Genomic DNA, 25,875 nt, shown 5'->3' on the forward strand with positions numbered 1-25,875 from the left:
GAGTACAGGCAAAGAAAGCAGACTTACAGACCAAAGATCCCAGGGTAATGTCTGTAAGAAAAAAATATGCAAGAATTTAAATTCTATTTAATTACTGATTGAATAATGTTATGTAAGTAAAAACAGAGAGGATTGCTAAGCCGCATAAATTTTTATTTGACCTCTTACTGTCTATAATTCATAACAAAATAAGCACAGTGTGAGGAAGGACCTGAGATATGGGTGATTGGGTCTGGCCAATAGGTGTACTTTCATCAGGCTTGAACGGATCAAAATCCAAGTCCAGGAGAGATTCTCCAGGTTTCTCGTTTGGCTAAAGTAAGAACATAACAATAAAATGAACAAGTACTTCTAGAAAGTATTTTTCTTTTTCCATACTGCCAGTAAAATAAGTGAATTCTCACTCACCTGTGGTGATGTAACACTGATCTCAGGAAAGCCTCCATCGAATAGGTCGATTATCTGCTCTTGTTGGAGCTCCTTGGTTGGAGTAACTTTTGGAGGAGGTGGTTTTGGAGGTCCCATCTTGAGCTGATATGAAGAGATACCATGTGTATCTTTGAACCTCGCAAATCAAATCCTCACAAATACTAATCAAGGACAATATTTTGTACTAATTTTAGTGCTGCACATCATGAATAAACTGCAAACCTCCTAACTACTTAATCTTCATTCTGAATGCTGCAGGACTTTGAGGGGTTTCAGTCCTACCTGTGAAGGTGATTTGGGTCGAGGTGGACCAGGTGATGTAGGCCTTAGTGTGTGGTTGGGGCTGGCAGCTGGGCTGCTGTCAGGGCTCTCATCATCAGGCGGGGTGGGAGTCCTGGCTAATCTCAGGGGCCCTGAGTCGCTGTCAATCAAAAATGACACAAATAACATCTTGACTACTCAATATGGCTTTTTTAATTCTGAATATATTACTGTCACTAGATCAGAGTGGAGATTTCTAAGAAGGGCAGCTTGCAACCAACAGGTCCAGACTTTGCTATGTGATCTCTTTAGAGGAGACCTATTATGCTCCTTTTTACAATATGTAATACAAGTCTCTGGAGTCCCCAGAATGTGTCTGTGAAATTTCGGCTCAAAATATTGCACAGATCATTTTGAAAATGCCTATTTTAAGTGGAAGCAGAAATGCTGTTTTGTGCATGTATCTTTAAATGCAAATGAGCTGCTGCTCCATGCCCCCTTTCCAGAACAGGGCTGTGCCTTTATAGCTCCTGCCTCAGACACTCTGCAAAAAAATATCTGTTTGGTTTTGATTATCATGCCTGTTGCACTGAAATCATACCTTTTAAACCATATTCGTTCAAACTTTTGATATACTGTTTTCTGAGCACACACATCTGAAGCACATACACAGAAAGCGGCTGTCACACGGCATGTGTGTACTAAATTAAGTTCCCTTTCATGTCTTATTGCACTTAAACTGTCAAATACACACACGCTTCTGTAAAACACATGAGTTACAAAAACAGTTGGTTATGTCTGTGAAGGTAAACAGGTGGGAAAAAATTGGCATGTTTATATTAGATCTGTGTGGCAGCAGCGTAATATAAAGTAAATATATCAATAAATCCCCTGCTCTCTTGTCTCCTCTGAAGCTGGGACTCTAAATAGTGTTCTGTGCTCATCTGTGCAGCCAACGACAGAACAGTTAGCATGCTCTGCCATTGTGTTAGAACTTATACACTGTTGTCGTTTGCGAAAACACAACGGCGGCACCGTAGGTGGAAATGTGCAGACTAAGGGGTGGTAATATTACAATAAGATCCCATTTCTACGTCACAGGAGAGTGAAATCTGAGCAGCTCATTTGTTTACAGACTTAAAAAGCTTACCAAAACAAATTTTACTTGTTGTTTATGTTCTGGGTTGGCTTGTGACCCGAATATAGCACTTAAACATGGAAAAAGTCAGATTTTCATGATATGTCACATTTAAGAAATGGTCTTACTTTGTCACAGTTTTCCATTGTATCCTAATACCATTAAATTTATAATTTCTATAACAATGAGCTCTGCTTATCACTGGCTTTTCACTTTGACTGTATATTTGGATGTAATGATGCACCTACATTGTAAGACAAGTTTGAGAATCACTAAAATTAAACTAACAGATCTACAAAACTAAACACCATCATCTGCTTCAAACACAGTGCTGTTGAACTATAGGGGTCCTCTGCAATACTAATCAATTTTGTGCACAGGACATTTACTCACTCAAAGATGTTCTCTCACAAAGAACAAAGGTGTTCTTTCATTTTCCTTTCTAAACCAAGAACACTTTAGAGGAAGTAAATCTCCAATGCCTATACACAGTATTCCATGCTATTCCACTTACCGTTTCACTCTGTAACAGAACGAACATGAACAAACCATATAAATGTTTGATTAAAGGTCAGAATTATGGGCAGTAATCTTGTTTTCTTATCATCCTTCAAAGTAACAAATATAAAACATTATAACATGATGATTCTTCAATCTTTGTCTACTATGCACAACCATCAGTTCCCTCAGTGGATAAGTACATTCTGTGCAGGGAGGTTAATAGAGGTTAAAGATTGTTCCCTACCTGGGTGCTCCCTGAATCGTGAACATTTTGTCCGAGTGCTGTTCAGCGAGCTTATTCATCACTTCATACAGCTTATGACAGAGCTGGGTCCAAAACATAGAGAAAGAAATAAATGAAAAAAATAATTATGAGAAGAACTCAAGCACAATTACTAACACTTGCCTTAGGCAACCTTAGTGAAATAAATGTTGTCATGCAGGTACTGTGGTGCTACTGAATATGCTTTTGTGCCTGCTAAGATTTTCATTATTTCCATTCCTTTTTATTGGCACTGACTTGTACATGATCGCACAGTCGTAAAATATAACCATAGTATGTGAACCATAATACGTTAATAATATTAAGAATTCATCATCACCTTCATGAACAATGAATGCTCAATGGTGTTTTAGAAATTAAGTAAAGCAAATGGTTTTTATTCCTTTAATAAAAGTAAAAATAATGTATGCGTCAATAGAGTGATGCATTGTCCTCTGATCACACTGACACAAATAGAACAGACCTTTGCTGCAGCTTCTGTGCCGAGCTGCACTGTAAACCCCTTCTGGCGAAAAAAGTCTTTAACAATGCACTGATGCCCACTGACGGCCACATGCTGTGTCTAATAATAAACATAATGTACCAATGCGGAGTTCCTAGCTAAAACATTATAACCTTCAGGTTGTGGACCCAAAATGACAGATAATGACAGATGTGGTAGCACTGATTAATGTTTCCAATACTAGAAAATTAAAGAGCAATATTTAGTATTTAATGAGTATTTTAAGAGTTTATCTATTGGCAGGAGGTGTATTTTAAAAAAAAGTCGCTTTCCCACACTGCATTGTTAAAGAGTTAAACAGCCCTATAAATATCGCTCAGTCGTTCATCAGTGTCTCTTCTGTGATTTAAAAAACAGACACACGCACACACACACATTATCTGTCTTTCATGAGTAATAGCTACAGCACAACTAGCAGCTTGAAAAGAAAATGAGATTTCAGAAGAAGCATGAGAGCTTTTCTTTGACTGACTGCATGGCTCAGAAACAAAGCTCCTAATCTTACTATGTTAAACTGTGAATTTTGTCCCAAACCACTCTTGAAAACACAGTAGCTTGTGACTGCTCTGTAAACCCTCATGTAGCAGGAACTGTTCCTAGGATGTCAATCACGGGTTACTCACTACATGTCTAGAAACATGTATGACTCACAAAGAGGGAACATGTGCTTTGTGTTGTTTGAGGACCCAGTTCATTGTTTGTGACATTTAGAAGGAACAGCATGTTGAACAGCTTCAAGAGCTTTAGGAATTAAACCAACTCACAAAAGAGATCTCCCTATGGAATCGGGCTTCCAGGCTGGAGACGTTCTGGAAGGTGCTCACATAGAACCCCACCCGACTGCAAAGAGGAAAGGAGAAGAATAATGATTAGGCTCCGGCATCCAACAAGTGCGCAATATGTTGAAGAAGCATCTGGACTATGTTCAAAAGAAAAACAGATGGACACTGATGATGTCATGTGGAGTTTAAGAATTCCTGGTTTCTATTTAAAAATAGAAACTGAAAAATAGAACCTCTGCACCTCAAACATTAATACATCAGCAAGATATTAAAGCTTTTTAATCCTTTTTAAACAAAGAATGTGGACTTATACAATATCTGCAAGTTGCTTCTATGAACTGAAATGCCTTAGTCCACGTCTGTACGTCAGTAAGAACCCTAAAATCCTAAATAATGCAAATCTAAAGTGAAACGGCCATTTCTGTTATCTGCGACAGTTATGAATGTATCTCAGTCATCTTTCTTTCTGGTCAGAGCTGAAATGAGCATGGCTGCAGGGCCTGGTGCAGAGAGGAAGCAGCCGATTGGATAGATTATGTAACCGGGCTGTTGCTCCAGTGAGCAGACAGACCCTCTCAGCTCAAAACAGCATACTGCTTACCAGAGCATATTCACCACACAGCTGCATGTTTATTCACACAACATACAGATGACCACAAGATACAGTACATACACCTTACTCGTATTACCATCACAATACTGTCTACAACAACACTCAAAATACTAAGTATTTAAAAAGGGGTCATGAGCTGAGAAATCAAAATGCCTTGGATGTTTTGACATAAACATCCTGTAAGTTTTAGAACTCAAAACTTTCTTGTTAGTCTAAAAACAGCTTATATTGAAGCTAAATTAATCCCAAGATTGAGAAAGAGTGGATGAACTTTATTTTTAAGGAAGTTTCAGATCACGTCAGTAAGAACTTGGTCCTTTGTTCACTTTATTTTACCACAGATTTGTTTATAAACAAAGCACAATTCAACGCGCGATTTTCAGAATGAAACTAAAAGGCATTGCTGTGCCGACTATATTAAATCCGACAGTAGTTGCATGTCTGTTACCCTTCAAATTGCTCAAATTGAAAATACGCCTAATGGAAACATGTCAATTTCACAAAAACTCACGTTGCAAAAACGAGGTGGTTTTACAGGTAATTCAGAAAAGGAATATTTTGCAAAACTGCAATGAAAAAGGCTTTTTCGCATTTACAGGTCACCTTGCGTACATAAAAGTCACATGATCATTGTTTAACGTACTATAATCTACCTGGTCTCATGCAATAAGTACATATCACTACAGTTTCCAAAAGAAATGAACACTAGCGGCAGTAAAACTCAGACACCTTTTATTCCTTTTCACACAAAGTGTGATTTATGGAGTTTCGATTAATAAAGTGTAATTTTCACACAATTACTTGAAGAATATTATGTTATGACTTCAAAACAATTTTAATATGCTGGGAGATTTGAAAACTGCTGATGTTTTGTAAATGTTAGCATCACATATCCAGCTTCATGTCTATGGGTTTTCATAGCCGGTAGGTTTGTTTGGTAGCTCACGCAGTAGAGAGATGTACTTGAGAGTTGAAGAACTCCGATACAAATCCTGTGTAACTACGGTTCGACAAAACAGTTCTGAACAAAATCTGAACACACGGAAGATTCACATGGCACGCTTGTGTCAACAAATGCATTTTTATATTAGTTTTGCATTTATCAACACTATCGGGTAGGTTTAGGGTTGGGTTTGGTGTAGGGCATATTTCCATTACAATAGAGGATTAAAGGAGAAGTCCACTTCCGGAACAACAATTTACAAATAATTTACTCACCCCCTTGTCATCCAAGATGTTCCTGTCTTTCTGTCTTCAGTCGTGAAGAAATTATGGTTTTTGAGGAAAGTATTTCAGGATTTTTCTCCATGTAATGGACTTCACTGGTGCCCCAATTTTGAACTTCCAAAATGTAGTTTAAATGCAGCTTCAAAGGGCTCTGAATGATCCCAAGAAGAAGGGTCTTATCTAGTGAAACGATCAATAATTTTTTTTTTCAGAAAATAAAAATATTCTATACTTTTTTAGCACAAAAGCTCATGTAGCACAGGCTCTGGGATGCACGTTCCAACACTACGTACTATTGAATCACGTGGAAGGAAGGTGGAGGGACAGACCCAGTGTTTACAAAGTGAACGCACAAAGGCTAAGGAAGTGCAAGTAAGTCAAACGCTGTTTACAAACAAAAAGGTACAACGATATCAGACGATTCTAAAGTTGTAGGTAAAAATAATATGGAGTTTTTCAGCATTCTCTACCTTCTCTAGCTGGAGTACACAGACGATGAACTTAGATGTGATTCGTAGCGTTGAGCCTGTGCTACACAAGCTTTTGTGTTTAAAATGTATACAAATTTGTATATTCCGAAAAAAATGACCAATTGTTTTACTAGATAAGACCCTTCTTCCTCGGCTGGGATCATTTAGAGTCCTTTGAAGCCACATTTAAACTACATTTTGGAAGTTCAAAATCGGGGGACCAATGAAGTCCATTATATGGAGAAAAATCCTGAAATGCTTTTCTCAAAAACCATAGTTTCCCTATGACTGAAGACAGAAAGACATGAACATCTTAGATGACAAGGGGGTGAGTAAATTATTTGTAAATTGTTGTTCTGGAAGTGGACTTCTCTTAACTTTTAGCGACAGTCCCCGAATATTTGAACTCTGAACCGCCACAATACATACCTGAAGCAACGTAATAAAAACAGCAATACGTACCTATATCAACATAATAAAAACGTGCCAGGGTTCACATATTGAACCTGTGTTTTAGCGCCACAGGTTCGCACTCAGTGGACATTTCTCTTTGAAACGTAAAAATGGTGCTGCAGAAAAGTACCCAGAGATACATATTTTTATAAGACTGGGTTGACTTTAATAAAAAAAAAAAACATGCTTACGCAAGCATTGACTACACATTTCTTGAATAAGGGGCATTAAAGCTTGGATAACCCCTTATTTACACTGCACAAGTCTGTAGAGCTGATCGTGGCCACTCTAGTCAGTGCTGGTGTTTATACCAGGCGAGCTGCAGCTTGTTTCAGTTTCTCTCCGCACTGCTTCTATAAAAATAGATGCCTATGTGAGATGTGAGGTTTTTTGATGCAAATATCTTGATAACATTATAAATGGACCTCAGAAAAGAAAAGAAAATTTTGTCATCATTTATTCAGTGTGAACCGATGAATGGTAGTAAGAAAGACTTTCATTATATAGATAAAAACAGTTGAAACACAGAAGGAAAAAAGTCATACAGGTTTGGAAATGACATAAAGGTTAGTAAACAGAATGACAGAATTTTCATTTTTGGTCAAACTATTCTGTTAAAAACATATTACTGCAATACACAGGATACTGCAAGGCGTAACTACAAATATGCAGTTGCACATGCAGTTAAATCAGTCCATGTAGTTACATAAAAAAACATTATAAACAAGTGCTCGAAATAAACTGATGACTAATTCTAGACACTTACAGTCTGATCTTTGTGACAAAGCGGATGACTCCTGCTGTGTAAACCAGCTATTTATATAGCATGTTACCACATCTACCATAACAATCCTGATATTAATGTCAATATGAATGTTGTCCATATGCAAATCATTCAAACAATGCAAAAATACACTACCCTTCAACCCACACGTCAAACCACACATTCATATAGCTGGGTTAATACCACAGAGTTCCTTTAAATATCCAGATTAACGCCCGCCAGACAATTTTGCAAGACAAACTGTATTCAGTCTGCTTAAATTACATTTTATTAGTTAGCCCCAATTTCTTCTTGTATCACTGCAAAATAATCCTTTCCCTTTCAAAGTGTTAATAAAACTTTATCTTACCTCCTCTACTGTATGATACCGCAGTGGTGACATGAGTGTTCACAGCCAGCATGCTGTGCAACTAATGGATAAATGTGAAATGCTGGGATGTAAATGTACATTCCAGGACGGCCTTTGGTCAAATGAAATCAATATTATCGACCAGAGCCTTGTATTGACAGGGCACCAGGCTGTAACTATTACTGCCACCCCTCTGGAGTACAATAATTATACTGGGCATGATACTGCAAGGCTTTAGTTATATAAGAGATTGATGGCTAATTATTGAGTCTTGCATATAAAGTTGGTTACCGGTTAGTACTGAATGTGAACAAAGGGTCAAAACATGACCCACAAAAATGTCTAGAACAACAAGACAGTTTTAAAGATTAGTTCACTTCCCGAATGAAAATTTCCTGATATTTTACTCACCTCCACGTCATCCAAGATGTTCTTGTCTTTTATTCTTCAGTCGAAAAGAAATAGGTTTTTGAGGAAAATATAGTGGACTTCAATGGTGGCCAGTGGGTTGAAGGTCCAATATGCAGTTTAAATGCAGCTTCAAATGGGCTCTAAACGATCCCAGCCGAGGATTAAGGGTCTTATCTAGTGAAACAATCAATCATTTTCTTAAAAAAAAATTCAATTTACATACTTTTTAACCACAAATGATCATCTTGCACTAGCTTTACCTCACGCATTGACCTCTTTACAAAAACAACGATGTCGGACAATTTTGAAGTTGGAGAAGAAAATGAGATGGAGTTTTTCGCCTTACCCTTACCCTACCTTTTACACAGAGTACAGACGAAGAACTAACCACATGTGACCTTTCCAACATGATTATGTAAGGTGTGAAGTCGCTGATGTGCATCGCAGAGCTTGCACTTGTGGTTAAAAAGTTCATGAAATGTTTATTTTTTTTTTAGAAAATGACCAATCGTTTTACTAGATAAGACTCTTATGTGTGTAGACCCATTTGAAGTTGCACTGAAACTGCAATTTAGACCTTCAACCCCTTAGAAGTCCAAAATCATGGAATGTTTTCATCAAAAAAACTGAATTTCTTTACAACTGAAGAAAAAAAGACATGAACATCTTGGATGATATGGGGGTGAGTAAATTAACAGTACATTTTTATTATGGAAGTGAACTAATCCTTCAAGAGATTTAAAATTATGAACCAGAAAGAAATCAGGATAACCAAACCGTAATGCTTTTCTTGTAGTATAAAACTCAATTACAATACCAGCCAGTCTTAAAATGTCTCACCTATCCCAGAGTGTGGGCAGTTCATCTTGCAGGCCAACGTTGAGATCATCAAAAACCCTTTGGGCCTTTTTCAAGTCTTCCTCTGCCTACATGCACACAGATATGGACATATGTTTAAGCATTTTCCTAGAACACTGTATAAGCAAAGTTGTGATTCACAAACAGAAAGGCTTTGTATACTTTTGCTATCTTCTTCTCATTCCTCATGGTTGAAGCCTGCAGGGTCTCAAGATGGTGCCTTGCACTGTCATAGTCAATTAACTTCCTGCTTCTCTTTGCAACACGCATCTGGAGGGAGGGAAAACACTTGTGGTTACTATGGTAACTCTTCAGCTGAATACGTTTTGCATTTATTCTCAGCGCTGCGCTGGCACACGCGTCAGCTTAAACAATATGGATGATGATGATAGGGATATTACCCATCCCCACAAACCAATTCAGCTTGAGAAAAAATGACATCGGCACCTTGAGATCTGGGAACTGAGTCAGATATGTTTCCAGCGTGTTGATGGTAGAGTCTACCAGCTTCTGATGGAAGTCCTCCCACAGAGCGTCACAGTTCTGCAGAGAAGACAGGACAGCCATCAGACAGATTAACCGAGAGCATTTGACAAGCATGAGAGATTTAACAGAGAGAGTCTACTGTATAACCCCCTTTGAATGTTATTCTACGGCTACTGCAACATAAACACATGAGTTTAGGTGTTGGATTTATGATTCAGCAGCAGGGAAATTAAAATCTAATTAGGCTTACTCATTCACAGAGGATGCAAATCAGATTCAGGAAGCTGAATTCATCGCTCCCCCTTGGTGAGGTGTGAGTAAACAAAAAAGAGCGTCCTTCGGTAAATTAAATTGAAATTCTCTGAGACAGGGTTGAGTCACCGCCCCACTCCCATACTAGAAATGACATATGCCATTATCCACTATTAATAACTCCCTCCCTCAAACCACATCATCTGTGTGCCTGTGTGCAGAAGGACAGATGGGATGGTTTGATTTTTTTCAGCAGTTTGACACATTAACTTTCTCTGCTGCTTGTGTAAAAAGTGCTAATAAAAACAATATGCATTCTGACATTCAGAAAAACAGCAGTTTTGCTTGTGTGATACTCAAAATATAAGTAAATAATAAAGTAAAATGATTTAAAGGGGACATCGGATGCAAAATTCACCTTTACATGGTGTTTGCATGTAAATGAGTCTTAGTGTATGAACACAACCACTCTACAATGAAAAAAATCTATTCACTTCTTTTTTTATTCCCCAAAAATCAAGCCATTTAGATTTTCTGGGCCCAGCACATGACCACTGATGGACTGTCCCGTATTAGCATATTTCCGCCCTCAGCCAGTTGTACGCTGTCCACCATTTTCTTCACTCACAAGCAACTGTAGCAACAACGTCTTGTAGTTTTGTAGTTGAATGTAAAAGTGAACAGACTGCTGCACTACACCCTGGACTACATTTCCCATCATCCATTGCACACCCACAGCTGCAACCAGTCAGACACACTATATAAGCCTTGGACTTCCTCTTCCTATTTACAGAGTATTGTATTGCGTTTAGCACTCGTCTAGTGTTAGCAACTGTTAAGCCTTGTTCCTGTATCCTTTCATTCTAGTCTTGTATTCCTGCCTGGTTATATCGTCTTGTCTGCCTTCAGCCTGCCCTGGACTTTTCGCCTGTTGTGGATTTAACCCTTTGCCTTGTTGTTTTGGACTCTGTTCGCCCCCCGTATGAACTCAACCCTGTCTTTTTGCAATACCAGTTTGCCTCAACCCTTGGATTACGTTCACCGCCTGTTTTACGGATTTCTCTTTTGTCTTGCTCCAATATACCTGTTGCCAGTGTTCGACCCTGCCTATGTTTGACTGTGTCTTTGTTTCCGATCTCGCTTCCCATCTCCCTCGCTCCGTTACACATATGCTGTAATTCCAGCTATTAAATTTGCTGTATGGGATTTTAAACATCCTGAGGATTAACATGACCAGTTGACATGACCGCTTCTGAATCCATCTCATAAATTGTCTGCGAAATGCATGTGCATTGGCTGCATAATAGACCTTAATGGCTCAGTGACTTGACCCCATTTTCCCGAAAAGGCGCAGCATTTTAGCTTTGGCTCAGGTACTGAGTACAAATCCCTCAGCTGAGTGGTGTGAGAGTCTGCCAAAACCTCTCGCCTGTTCTTAAACCTCAGATCAGACCAGAACAGATAAGAATGTTCTGGAGTTGGTGAGAATGATCTCCATTTTCAAAACCATCTTCAAATAAACATAATGCTCAGGTTACCAAGGGTCATGTATTTAATTTTCACCTTCTTTCACAACAGTTCTTGAGCATATAAAACTGCGAAGAGAAATCAACACCTATCCTTGATCTTTAGCAGCTCTTTTGACGCTGTTACATATGCAATTACTCAGCATTTCCCACAAGCCATTTGTGGATCTCATCGACTTGATGGATGTCATCAACTTGTCGCTAATATATAAGCAGTAATATATTTTATGATCCATAGAAAATATTCTTCCATGTAAATTTGACACTTTTCTGTTTACACCAGTATGTCAGTATTTTAAGTACACATGGACAATCACAGCTATAACTCTGGTTACCTTTCCAATGGTCATGACGTCATCTTTGCCGTGCCAGTCAGGCTCATATACTTCATGTAATGACTCTGTCAGGTTCCTAGAAGCTTGTTGCATCCCTGCAATCATAACAAAAATAGAAACCAGTTCAGTTTAGAGAAGGCACATGTATGTACTTGTATGTGTGTATTTTGCAATGGCTTACCTTTCACAGCTGCTATGTAGGCCTTCATTTCCCTCTGTAGCCTAGAGCCCTCAAACTATGGAACACAAAACAGAAGATTTATTGTCATTTTTAAGGTTTGTCACATTTGTCACATACTGCCCTTCAAAAGCTACAGAAGATACTTACATGTTTCCCAGAAGACAAAATAAGTTACATTTACCCTGATCTTCAAATTCAAAGTTTCACCCCCTGGCTCTTAATGCATCATGTTTCCTTCGTCTGAGCTTGTATAAACCCTCCGATTTTGGTAAAATAATTAACATTTTGCAAATTCTGTAAGGTGTATGTAAACATTTGACCTTAACTGTACTAGCAAGGTTTTCTTTTCAGATCTGGGAATGAATTTCTGAAAAAAAAATGGCAGTTGTTTTGTACATACCCTAACATTTATTCTTAGCATTCATTCTTAAATTCATAGCTGAAGTGAACTGAATCATAATAAAAAGCTCTTCATACTGCAGTCTACATAATAACTAGAGTTTCAAGCGGTGGAGAATAATTGCTGTCCGTGGTGCTGAAATCACAGCATCCCACTGAAAATCACAGGCAGTTATACAAAAGATGTGCTCACAATGAGCTCTCCAGTCAATGCAGCAGATGGAAGTCATTTCATTCTCTGCACAAGCAAGCAATCCTGAGACAGCAAAAGGCTACAAGGAGAATTAAAATGAAAAGCCCAAATGGCCTCTATCAGCTCTGATAATCTTTCTCTACACAATATGCTTGAATAATGCTCCTTTAGATGCAGAAATCTGAAATATGTCAGCATTAAGCATAAAATGAATATTTTTGATGAGTGTCTTATTAGTTTGATTAAATACACAAACATTTCAACAAAAAGGGTTGTTTTAATAGACAACTTAATTAGTGGCCACTAGATGCCAATATGTAATTTTGTATGGATTATTATTAAGGTTATTTTAGCTTGACCAAAGGAATAGGATGTGGTTGTTTAACATTTAGTGAGTCTGGTGTCTTTTACAGTCTTGGGTAGCCATTACTAGCCAGTATCAGACTGACAGTATTTTACAGGCCCTGATACACAGAATTGATGTGTACGATATCTCAGCGCAGTTGATGGCTCTATGTATCTGCTCCAATAAGCGTTTTATGACAGACTGCCAGCATATGGTGTGTGGGTTCAGTTTTGGCTTGCGACTGGTATCCTCCAGCTGTAGTGATTGACTCTGACTCAGCAAATTTAATATTGGACCAATTTATTCTGCATGTACTTCACTTAGCACAAACCAATTTATCACATGGTGATGACTACAGATAGTACAGAGCAAACAGTCCTTGGTGTAGCCCAAAAGACTGAAGAGAGAGGGGTTAAATGAGAAGAGATGTTTAGAGGTGAGGAAAGGAGAGTGTTTCTGGAAGCACTGGCACACTGGAGCATAAAGCAGTCTAATCAGGATTAGTGAGGACAGGTGGAGAGGGTGGGATTAGACTGCTGCTTTTTCTTCAGCAAACACACACTTCTTTTGGAACTACACTTTTCTCTTCCTATCTTCCCTCACAGACACTTCACCACAACTCTAAATTTAATTGCATAGCTTTTCATCATCAAAGTAATCAAATTATTTGAGACTAATAATTTAGTATTAAATATGGAGCTGTTAAATTCCAGTTAAATAGTGTGCAGTAACTAGGTCAATAAAATGTATCCAGCTGTGTAAACTATGGCATATTTACAATTGTGGTGGTATATAATATTAAAGGAGAGCTCCACTTCCAGAACAACAGTTCACAAATAATTTACTCACCCCCTTGTCATCCAAGATGTTCATGTCTTTCTGTCTTCAGTTGTGAAGAAATTATGGTTTCTGAGGAAAACATTTCAGGATTTTTCTTCATATAATGGACTTCATTGGTGCCATAATTTTGAACTTCCAAAATGTAGTTTAAATGCAGCTTCAAAGGGCTCTAAATGATCCCAGTTGAGGAAGAAGGGTCTTATCTAGCGAGACAATTTTTCGGAAAATTAAAATTTGTGTACTTTTTTAGCACAAAAGCTCGTGTAGCACAGGGTCTGGGATTGAATCACAGCGAAAGGTCACACGGAACTACAGACCCAGTGTTTACAAAGCGAACGCTCAAAGACTAAGGAAGTGCAAGTAAGTCAAACGCTGTTTAAAAACAAAATGGTACAACGATGTCGGTCGATTCTGAAGTTGTAAGAGAAAATAAGATGGAGTTTTTCGCCATTCTCTACCTTTTTGAGCCGGAGTACACAGACGATGAAATTAGACGTGATTCGTAGTAGTGATGGAATATTCGGATCATTTTACAGACTCGGACCTTCGAGTCTCGTTCAGCAAAATGAACAAATCTTTTTTTGAGTCATTTTGTTCATTTTAGCAAAATATAATTAAAAAGTTATGTGTTACTTCCCTAACACATCTACTGCTTACACAAACGTTGCTCACACTACAAACAAGACCAGTACATTCCAGTACAGAACCTAACAGGATGTTGCGCATGCACGACTGAACACTTCCCGATACGACTCGTTCTTCCCGAGTCACATTAAAGATTCATTCAAAATGAACAAATCGTTCAAGAACGACCCATCACTAATTCGTAGCATCGTGGAAACGCATCCCAGAGCCTGTGCTATGGGATGTGTGTCCCAGGAAGACTCTGAGGAAGACCCTTCTTCCACGGCTAGGATCATTCAGAGCCCTTTGAAGCTGCATTTAAACTACATTTTGGAAGTTCAAAAATGAGGCACCAATGAAGTTCATTATATGGAGAAAAATCCTGAAATGCTTTCCTCAAAAACCGACTGAAGAAAGAAAGACATGAACATCTTGGATGACACGGGGGTGAGTAAATTATTTGTAAATTGTTGTTCTGGAAGTGAACTTCTCCTTTAAGCATTATTGTGAATATAATGATAATTACATTTCATAAAGACTTGTTTTGAGATGTCTTGTGACTCACTAGGGGAAAAAACATTAAGGCAGAAATGTTGTAACAGCGTCTTTGATTTAAACTTTAATAGTAAAAGTCTGATTCATTGTTGTAAATCAGTTCAAATCATTAATTTCAATGAATCAATTCAAAAATCTGACTCAGTTCACTTTGTGTCACTCAAAAATGTTAACGGAGGTTCCTGTGTGACAATTATATTATATGACAATACTATTTTTTAAATGTATTATAATATTTTCTTATTAATATGTTGGTAACACTTTACAATAAGGTTCATTAGTTAATATTAGTTAACTACTTTAGTTAACATGGACTAAGAATAAACAATACTACAGAATTTATTAATTTTAGTTCATGTTAATTTCAGCATTTACTAATGCATTATTAAAATAACAAGTTGTTTGTCAACATTAGTTAATGCACTGTGAACTAACATGAACAAATGAATGACTGTATTTTTATTAACTAACATTAACAAAGCTGAATAATATTATAAATGTTCATTGCTTGTTCGTGTTAGTTCATACATTAACTAAAGTTAACAAATGACACGTTATTGTAAAGTGTTACCAATATGTTTTAGTAAGAATATACCGGAAGTAGGTGGAAGTAATTTTTGGTAACACTTTACAATACATTTATTACACTATTTATTAATCTTTGTTAACATTATTAAAAATACAGTCGTTCATTGTCTATTCATCCTAGTTTACAGTGCATTAACTAATGTTAACACACAACATTTAATTTTAACTTTTCAATTTTAATAATGCATTAGTAAATGCCAAAACTAACATTAAGATTAATAAATGCCATAGTGCATTATATAAATATTGTTCATTCTTAGTTCATGTTAACTAATGTTGTTAACTAATGTTAACTAATGAACCTTATTGTAAAGTGTTATCCAGTTTTTTTACTAAGGGTTTTTTTATTGTTGTTATTATTATTGTTGTTTTTAACTTGTATTCTGAATCTAATTGGCTACATTGGCTATTTGGTTGAAATGACTGTTTGTTTAATTGAAAACATAAATGCTGAGATATATAATCAACGGGAAAAAATATTGAGATGTTGAGTACCTAATGCAAAGTGTACTGCATTACCAACAGATTTCTAAAGAAAGAGAGAACAGAGGCCGTATCTGTGCCGAGCATCCTGGCAGCGCCTTTGTAGTACTGTGGCATTGAAGTGCTGTAGTGACAGCAGTAATGAGAATCATTACTGCAAAGACTTTTCAGACAAAAAAGACAATGTGTCTACACCTTCAAAGTCTTTATCTTATTAGCATAGAGAACTCTTATAAGATAAAGTATGTCAATGGATGTTTTCCTACTAATATTGACCCTTCACATTTAAAAGTGATATATTAACACAGAATGAGAGACAACAGAAGTGTATGCTGGTTAAGCACAACTTGGCTCTCTGCTGCTGGTGGGAAAATCAATCCAGCATCACAACGATCCAAAGAGCCATTATACCACCCAAAAACAGCATCACTCTATAGATCAGACTCTGACAGAATCTTACCTCCTGTCTTTTGAAGTTCTGCACACACTGCTCAAACTGTTCATCTTTCGTCTCATCTGCCTTTCCCAACTTCTGCAGAACCTGAAAACAGAGTCAGAAACACGAGGAGTCAAAATATATTGTCAAAAATTACGTTTTTGACAAGATGCAACCACATTGAAACACATTTTCCTTACAAAAAAAGTGAGACATGATTCCCAAACAATTCCAAACATTTTGTAGTCTATATAAATGGGATAGTTTACTCAAAAATGAAAATTCTGTAATTAATTACTTGCACACAGAAAGTATTCTCGTAGCATCATTATATTACGTTTGAACCACTGATGTCACATGGACTATTTGTGTTGCTGTCTATGCAGGTCAGAAAGCTCTCAGATTTCATCAAAAATATCTTAATTTTTCTTCTGAAGATGAACAAATGTCTTACAGGTTTAAAACGACATGAGTGTGAGTAATTAAAGACAGAATTTTCATTTTTGGGTGAACTGTCCCTTTAAATGAATTTTAAAGCCCAGCATATACATTGAGAAACATGACGTTGCAACCAGGTTCCCACAGCATTCTCATTGATTCAGCTGAGCCATGACTGAATTCCCATGAGGGGAATCCTCTAACAGTGACTGAACACCCTGTGGACAGTATGACATGCACACAAAGAAAGGGCTAAGCAGGAGCGGGGGAGGAAGAACGGGCATAAATTACACTTCCTAGTCTGTCAGGTCTCTCTGCCAAAAAGAGGCCTTCTGTCACATGACCACCTCGCTGCCTACCCATAGTGACTAACACATGAAAATGGCTGTCATCTGTTACACAAACACCGCATTTGCTGAGAACAAAAAGGGGTGCCTGCTTCAATTTTAACTCAGTATTAACGGGTGTACTTTTCGTTATATCCTTTTTGAGCAGAGTTTGAATTGCTAAATGTTTGCACAGTTTGACTCAACATGAATAATATACAACATACATACAATGACAACATTGTATGTAAGCAGATTCTATGCAAACAATAGTCTTTATAGTCTTTTACAAAGGATGTGGATGTTTTGCTTTGGCAAACACACACATGGTGCTTCACCAACAACTTTCTGTTTTTTTTTCAACCAGTACAGCAAACCCAGATGGTAGTATGTTCTTCTATAGTACAACTATCCTGTACAAATGGTTTGTCAGGCAACCTAAAACCTGTGCTTCATGTGGTGTAAAAATTAAAAGGATAGTTCACCCAAAAATGAAAATTCTGTCATTAATTACTTACCCTCAGGTAGTAAGGACATTGTTAAAATAGTCCAGCTATAAGAATACTTTTTGTGCACAAAGAAAACAAAAATGACACGTTTTTTTTGTTTGTTTGTTTTCTTTGCGCGCAAAACGTAATCTTGTAAAGCTCTTGAATTTCATAAAAAATATCTTAATTGTGTTTCGAAGATGAACAAAGATCTTACGGGCTTGGAACGACACAACAGTGAGTAATTAATGACAGAATTTTCATTTTTGGGTGAACTATCCCTTTAACTACTTTAATTCTATTTTATTATGTAATATTCGATTATATAATCTAATGTCATCCTAGTGCCTTAAAGTAACTCCTAATGACTCCTAATAATAAGTGTATTATTCAGTGAATTTCAATAGTGAACTCTACATAAAATATGTTAGATCACAACATTCCCCAGATTTGTCTGAGCAGTCAACATAGTTCATATTGAGCAATACTGCAGATTTACAAGATCCCAGCATGCACTGCAATATGAATAAATTATGCAGTTATTATTAAATACTTGTTATTTTGTTTATTTACTGCATGCTGTCAGCTCATCTTTTCACTTAATGATCTTTGTTGAATGTCATTATTGGGATTTATGTTCAGTATTAACAAAAATGTAAACTGGCTATTCTTTTTAGTTAGCAAAAAATTTGCTAACTATCAACCATATGAATATAAAACCATAACAATGAAATGCTGACAATTTTTAATGTATTACTAGTTGATATTTTGCTGAACAAGAAATCTGTGTTTGCTTTGACAAGAACTTATTGCTTGTCATTTGCAAACGAAGGTTGCAAAATATCTGTTAAAAAACAAGTGTTATGTGTAAGTAATCGTTACAATTATACTAACATGTTCGATGTGTTTAATATGTACAGTAAACTGTAAGTACAGTACAGTTCAGTAAAGACAATAGCTATGAAGCTGTTACCTCCCACCACATGTGAAAGTGAGAGTATATGGCATGGGTCTCGTTCAGTAAACCACACAGACACCCCCTGGGAACATGAATAATGTCATACAACAGCTCCGCTTTATTCCTGGGTGGTAAGAACGTGCCATCTGGATGTTTCTTTGTAAGACACTCATACACTGGAAGAGGCTTTGATATGGATCAATAGATAACATCCCATCATTCATATATAATGACATGAGGAAATTATCTACTTCACAAAGATACAGTTTATTAACATTCATGCAATACTCTGTAATCAGGAACAATACTTAAAATGCACAAAAATATTAATATACAAATGACAAATAGGAAGAGTTCAAAATGTTTTTATTCTGGGAACAGTAATAAAAAACAGATCAAACTCTGCCTAAATATATAATTATTCAAAAGTGCAAAGTAGTTCAAATATAGCACTGTACCACACTATACCTTTTCTAGTGTGATACAGCACTATATTTAAATTACTTTGCACTTTTACATATCTGTTTGTCAGTTTTATCAATATTTTTGTGCATTATAAATATTGTTTCTGATTACAGAGCATTTCAAAGACCAACATCACTCATCTGTGTGTTCATCTGTGTGTTTCAGTTCTTAACAAATGTCCTAAACCTCACATCTAGAGCCAGAAAATCAACACTGAACTCTCCAGAAGGCAAACGGCACTAATCTAAGGCACAAAGCCCAACCTGGAAACACTATACAACAGAAGCAGCCAGCCAATAAAATATTAACACAACTACGGCCTTAAAAACACACTCCACCCTGCCTCATCCACACACGCAGTGATGTCCTCTAGTTTATGTTGACAAATAGCCTTCATAAAGTGTTTGAATGTAAAACAATAATTTTGGTAATGCTAAACAAAATGGAAAAGCAAATCTTTTAAAGAAAACTGAACAGTGCCAACAATTATAGTTTAATTATATACGATTTCCCAAGATGTGGATGCTAATATCTATTCTGCAATACACAAGAGCACTAGACAAATCAATTTGCATGCATATTTTTGTTGTTGTTGTGATGCTGCTTAGCAAAGGCATCCAAATATTTGTAAAACATTAAGTCACAGAGCTTAGTGCAACGCGGCATTCAGTTCACTATTGCATTGTCACGATGCTGCAATCTTCCTGTGACAGTAAGCAACAGGATTATGAGTGATTTCAGTTGATTGTGAGGTATTTTCTCCCCACTGGGACCCAGATTAAAGGATCCCTTACACCTCTTATCGTGTTATCTGCCCTGGTTGGGATCTTCTGTTCCAGAGGCAGTAAATTGTATACCTGTTTCTAAATGTGCAGGTCTTAACCCTTAAAGGAATCATATTACATTGATAGACATTGTGAGCAGCCAGATCGAACATTCTTGAACTGCGTGGCTTAACGTTGCTCTTATGAAATCAGAGAGATATTTGAAATCTGATTAGCCTGGCTTCAAAACTGCATCATCAAAATTGTGAAATCATAAATTATAGGACCTATAAATGATACCTGAATATGACAAATAATATTACTCTGTGTTGGCAACAGACCAAAGCTATGATTTTAATTATTACAATTAAGCATGAGTCGTCATTTAAGTAAGAAAAAAAGTAAGAAAGTAAGTTTCATGATTGATTGCTTTTTAAATATCATGAGGCAATCAAATATAACAGTCATTAATAACTGCCACATCTTATCATTATGAAACTTCTCATTTCATTTGCCTGATGTCATTGTAGTGGTTGTGGTTTTGATGTCAAAATGATCTCCAAATAAAATTATACACATGAAATCTACAGGTTTCTTCAAAATAAGCCTCTATGAAGAATATAAACTTGTATTGTGGTTGGAAAAAAACCCACACACAAGCTAGAGAGAAAGAGGGGGCACTAAAGAAGTCTCTTCTGCTCACCAAGCCTGCATTTATTTGAACCAAAGTACAGCAAAAACAGTAAAATTTTGAAATATTTTGACTATTTAAATAACTTTACATTTTCAGCATCATTACTCAGTCTTCAGTGTCACATGATCCTTCAGAAATCATTCTAATACGCTAATCTTCTGTTCAAGGAACATTTATCATTATTATTATCAATATTTAAAACAACTGAGTACATTTTATTCAAGATTCTCTGATGAAGAGAAAGATCCAAAGATCAGCATTTTGTAACATTATACACTATACCACTCAAAAGCTTGGAGTCTGTATAATTTTATTTATTTATTTTTTAAGAATTAGAAATTAATACTTTTATTTAGCAAAAATGCTTTTGATTAATTAAATGTGATGATAAAGACATTTATAATGTTCTTCTGAACTTCTATTCATCAAATAAACCTGAAAAAATTCTACTCAGCTGTTCAACATAATACATGTTTCTGAGTAGCAAATCAGAATATTAGAATGATTTCTAAAGGATCATATGACTGGAGTAATGATGCTAAAAATTCAGCTTTGAAATCGCAGCAATAAATCTGACATTTTAAAATACCTTCAAATAGAAATCAGTTCTTTTAAATAGTAAAAATATTTAAAAATTGTACTGTTTTTGCTGTACTCTGGATCAAATAAATGCAGGCTTGGTGAGCTGAAGAGACTTCTTTAAAAAATATATTAAAAATCTTACTGTTCAAAAACTTTTGACAGGTAGTGTATATGTCAAAATCATTAATATTAAAAGCTACAATATAGCCTATATGTAAAAAATTGCAAGTTGTTCCACTTTATCAATTTTGAGTACATTTCGGCAGTACACATTTTTTTTATTTTTTATTTTTTTAAATGCTATGATAGATAACGACCACTAATAATTATATTATCAAGAGATAACATGAAAGACAACAACTAAGACGTCCATCAAGCTGGTTAGTCAAGTCTTGCACCTGTAACAAACCAGCTAAACATTATTTAGAATAATGTTTCAAAAGCCAGCTTGACCACTTGAAACTGGCATGAAACATTACATGTTTCAACAGTAGAGGCACACACCTACTTCAAAGCAGGCATACATGAGATAAACCTAACATGAACATGATATAAACACAATCCCACGTTTGCTGATGATCTTTCCCAGTTTCACCTTAAAAATGTGAACACAAATCTATTGTTTGGATCTATTTACAGTGTTTTGGCATTGCAAAATCCCAAAAGGCAGAGAACATAAATCTTTCATCCACCTCCCACCACAAACTGTCCCACTTTTGCACAGTTCACTCTGAAAAACACCACCACGATGTGCCACCCATAGTTCATGAAAACGTGAAACACGGACCTCCAGGGAATCTTCACTTTCGATGTCTCATTACAGCTGGCCCTCAGTCTGTGGGTGAACCATGGGTATTAAAAGAAAAACAATCCTCTTACTGCAGCTCGGCTCGGGCTCGGGAAAACCACTACCGCTCTGTTTACCAGACGCCTTCAGTTGAAAAGCTGACAGACATTTCATATTCAGCTCGCTACCAAGTATTGCGCAGACTGCCTAAGCAAAACCACGAAAGCCAAATCTCATTCTACAACTAAATACCAGTTTATTGTCCAAAACATCAGGAAAATGCGACATAGACTTCTTAGTCTATTTATATCTCGTTTTGAACAGAGAAAGACTGTCGCGTGTCTCTACAACCACATTAAGCGGCCTTCACAATCTCGTGGTCACTCGGAAATCCTCCTGCTAGTATTCATACCGCATAGACGAGGGCATCCCCCACCTCCCCTTCTCCTGACCTTGCAGGAAAATGACAGCTTCAACCAGCATCTTGAGTAATAATAGACTGCACAGTCAGAAATGCAAAGAAAACTGATTTAGGAGAAAAAATCTGGCAAAATGAATGACGAGACAAACTAATACACGTCACTGTATCCGTGACACATTATGATACACCAGTCATCCAGTGCTTTCAAACTGAGATTAAACATTTCTCATTCAAGAAGGTGTATGGAATAAATTTACATTACAAATGACCATAATTCCTCGTGGTTTTAAGTGAGATTTCTGTCATGGAGCAGCTCCTCAGTCGCTTTTTAATGGCAGTGCTGGCTAAGATTGCAGTCTGCGCATTTTTGTCACCGAGAATGATGTTTAAGGTCTGATGCAGTGAAAATGTTAACTATGCATGTGAGAAAGGAGACAAGAAAAGCCATTTTCCTCTAACCCAAAATATTTCAGGTTAAATCGCACACCTGAATCTCTTTCCCCCTGCCCGGAGCATCTGCTGGACAGCTCCACGAACACAAAATGCTGTCTTTGGCTTTATCAAACGTCCTCTAACAATCAAGTCATTGTTGAGCTATCACAAATAAGCAATTAATTAAATTCATACCTTCTCCTGTGCCCGACTGAGCCTCTTTTGGACGTTTTTGGCAAATATGCCTGTCTTTATTTCAGCCATGGCTGCTAGTGCTCTGAAACGAGAAAGGCGACGTTTCAGCACCTCCAGAGCGGAGGAAAGCGGAGGGGGAGGAGCGCCATTTAAAGCCACAGTACGCACCACACAGAGCCCTTGCTGAACGGCTGTTTATCAATATTTAAAATACAGGATATTAAATACGCTTGAGAGTTGAATCTGTGATTTTTCGGTGAACAATGTAACACGGATCAGCTTGTGTATGTCGATGTGGATGCCTAGAGAGACTGGTAGAGCGTTCCAAATAAATGTGCTCGACTGCATCTCTTGTGGTTGAATGTATTTGTACACTCTCACGTTTTACGCTCCAGTCCCTCCCTGTTGCCTACTTTTGATGCCCCCTCATTGGCAAAGGCAAAGCAGGCGCAGTGTAGTCACGGACGGTCACCCCTACAGCCACTATCTCTATAGTCATCTTCTTTTTAAAGTTAAGACATTTTAATAAACTGCATATTTTTTTCCTTTTTGTTTATAATTGCTTATTTTATCTTACTTAAGTACATACTATATTCTACTTACATACTTTGAAATCCGTGCATATGCAAAATAATTATTTATTTATTTATTCATTCATTCGTTCATTCATTTATAACCAATTTCCAAATAATCTCATGTTATTACTACACTCTAAAAAAATTCTGGGTTAAAAACAACTCAACTTGGGTTATATGGCAACCCAGCACTAGGTAAATATTGGACACAACACATGGTTGGTTATTTTGACCCAGCTGGTTGAGTTAAATGTTTTTACCCAACATGCTGGGTTGTTTTATTTAAGTCAACTACTGTTTAAAAATTATTATATTGCTGGATTAAAATGGGCTGGAAATTAACAGAATTATAACAGCAATAATCAAAAGATGAACATTTATTATTAAGCAAAAACACCCATGAACAAAAATATAAGACAAGTTGAATTTATTTGGGTGAATACAGAAAAGATTACACTATTAGATTCCATTAAACTCATTTAACAATCATTTTAAAAATGGAAAATGTAACATTTAAAAGTGGCATTTTAATTTAAGTGTATTCATCTGTGTCTGTAATCACTTTTCACCGAAATAGTGCTAATTCTTGTACTGGTGTGTCATCGAAATCTGAGCCAGTGATGGGCTGCTGTTCGCTGGGGAAAGTATAAACCTCAGACCGCTGCCTAGTATTTTACTCATGGCAGAAAGATGCTGTGACTGACTTCATAACTTGCCCATAAACAAACAGTACTGACATTAGAAAACATATTTTAACATCAAATTTAATTATATTCAGTATTATTACTAATAAAATCAGTTTATGTTATTCATGGCAAAAGGCGTTTCCATTATGCGAAACAACCGTTGCTGACGCAGCTGACTAACATCTCATCCTTGTATGTCGGGTTGAGTAAAATAATTTACAGCACAATGAAGATTTTATAAATGAAATAAAATGTGTACAAACCTTTATTTCGCTGAAGAAGTGCCCTGGTAAAATTTGCATTCCAGGGGCTACATATTACATTATTGGGGTTGCTTCAACCCACGGACAAGAAAAACAACCTGCGGAAACAGTGTTAAAGTAGCCCAATTCCGCAGGAAAACCACAAACTTGGCAACACTGGCTGGGTTGTTTCATCAGAGACAGGCTTAACCCAGTGGTCCCAAGAATGTAAAACTGCAGACCGGAGATCTCCAAAATGGGGCGTGAACTCCAAAAGTGGGCAGAACCTCCAAAATGGGGAAGAAAAAGGTAAAACAATTGACTTCAGCCAATTGTTATTGACTTACATTTCAAAATAAAACTTTATACATTAAACATTGTTTTTAGTTGATCTAAAATAAAATTAAATATGCTATATAAATAAATATGCTCAGTGAGAGCAGAGCCGTAGAGCTTGTGGCAGTGGTGTTCGGACTAGAGTTTGAACCTCTGCTTAATGATATAAACAGGAATCACCCATGAGCCATCATAGCGCAGCAGAGGGAAAGGTTTTACTCTATCACTTTGTTATAAGCAACGGAGGCATCCCAGGACTCTAAATTTGCAGGGTAGGATTGGGTAATGGCGCTGGGTGTTACTAAGTTCAAATTTTCCGGTGAGGTCCGGTTGGGGAGTTACGGAACGGCCTGAAGATCTCATATCATGTAATCTTATTAACTGTTTATCTGCCATGCTATTCAGCGCTAATCCCACTGTGCAGTCGGTTTCACTGGTTAAGGTTAGGGTAAGGTGTGGGGTAGGTTAAGGGGTTAGCATTTGTGTAGCATGAGTGTCATGTGCCTATCTGTCAATGGGAGGAAGCCACGCCCTATTTTGGAGCACCCACCCAGTTTTGGAGTTCCCGCCCCCCCCATTTGGAGAGCTCCAGGCTGCAGTTATACCCTTCTCCAGTGGTTGGGTAGGAAAAAATAACCCAGCAGCTTAGTTACAGAAAAACTACCCAGCACCTGGGTACAGAATATGAACAATAACCCAATAAAATGAACCAACAAGCTGAACTCAGCATTTAGGTTAAAAAAATTACCCAGCATTTTTTAGAGTGCAGAAAAACTACCCAGCACCTGAGTAAAAATAATAGAGTGTACACTCTAAAAATTGGTCAGTTTATTGGGTTATTTTTAATATTTTTTACCCAGGTGCTGGGTAGTTTTTCTACTCAGATTTCCATTGGCTGCTCTTGATGCTCCTGTCATGTCCTGAAACGTTTTCTGAAAGCTTTTGAACATTTTATGATTGTAAAAGACTTCACATTGAATAAACAAATATTGTATATGAACCAATATTTACCCAGTGCTGGGTTACCAAATAACCCAGAAATGGTTGTTTTTAACCCAGTATTTTTTTAGAGTGCAGCCTTTCAAAAATTATATTCTCAACAATTCTGAAACAAACTAAATGCTGTCATCTAGTGGATGAAAAAATATACTGCACAGCCTTGGCCTGGGCAGTAGATTACC

At 36.9% G+C, this 25,875-nt stretch overlaps 1 protein-coding gene across 8 annotated transcripts in view; it reads right to left on the reverse strand.

The window, feature by feature from the left end:
• The window catches only part of amph (amphiphysin), a 35,350-nt gene extending 12,291 nt beyond the window's left edge, over positions 1-23,059 (reverse strand). For 2 of the 8 annotated variants that reach the window (XM_051136618.1, XM_051136609.1), the window contains exons 1-13: positions 22,856-23,035; positions 16,330-16,410; positions 11,842-11,896; positions 11,661-11,755; positions 9,509-9,604; positions 9,224-9,331; positions 9,044-9,129; positions 3,879-3,954; positions 2,574-2,656; positions 712-850; positions 409-531; positions 212-313; positions 28-51 (exon numbers count right to left, since the gene is read on the reverse strand). In XM_051136618.1, coding sequence (XP_050992575.1) covers positions 28-51; positions 212-313; positions 409-531; positions 712-850; positions 2,574-2,656; positions 3,879-3,954; positions 9,044-9,129; positions 9,224-9,331; positions 9,509-9,604; positions 11,661-11,755; positions 11,842-11,896; positions 16,330-16,410; positions 22,856-22,924 — 1,137 coding nt within the window. In that variant the 5' untranslated portion in view covers positions 22,925-23,035. Of the gene's footprint in view, positions 1-27; positions 52-211; positions 314-408; positions 532-711; positions 851-2,573; positions 2,657-3,878; positions 3,955-9,043; positions 9,130-9,223; positions 9,332-9,508; positions 9,605-11,660; positions 11,756-11,841; positions 11,897-16,329; positions 16,411-22,855 lie in introns of all 8 variants that reach the window. The other 6 variants (XM_051136595.1, XM_051136587.1, XM_051136571.1 and 3 more) reach the window with 6 other exon arrangements.
• Positions 23,060-25,875: the final 2,816 nt, after the last annotated feature.

This window comes from Labeo rohita, chromosome 2 (assembly GCF_022985175.1).
Source record: "Labeo rohita strain BAU-BD-2019 chromosome 2, IGBB_LRoh.1.0, whole genome shotgun sequence".
In the NCBI taxonomy this organism is placed as follows: domain Eukaryota; kingdom Metazoa; phylum Chordata; class Actinopteri; order Cypriniformes; family Cyprinidae; genus Labeo; species Labeo rohita.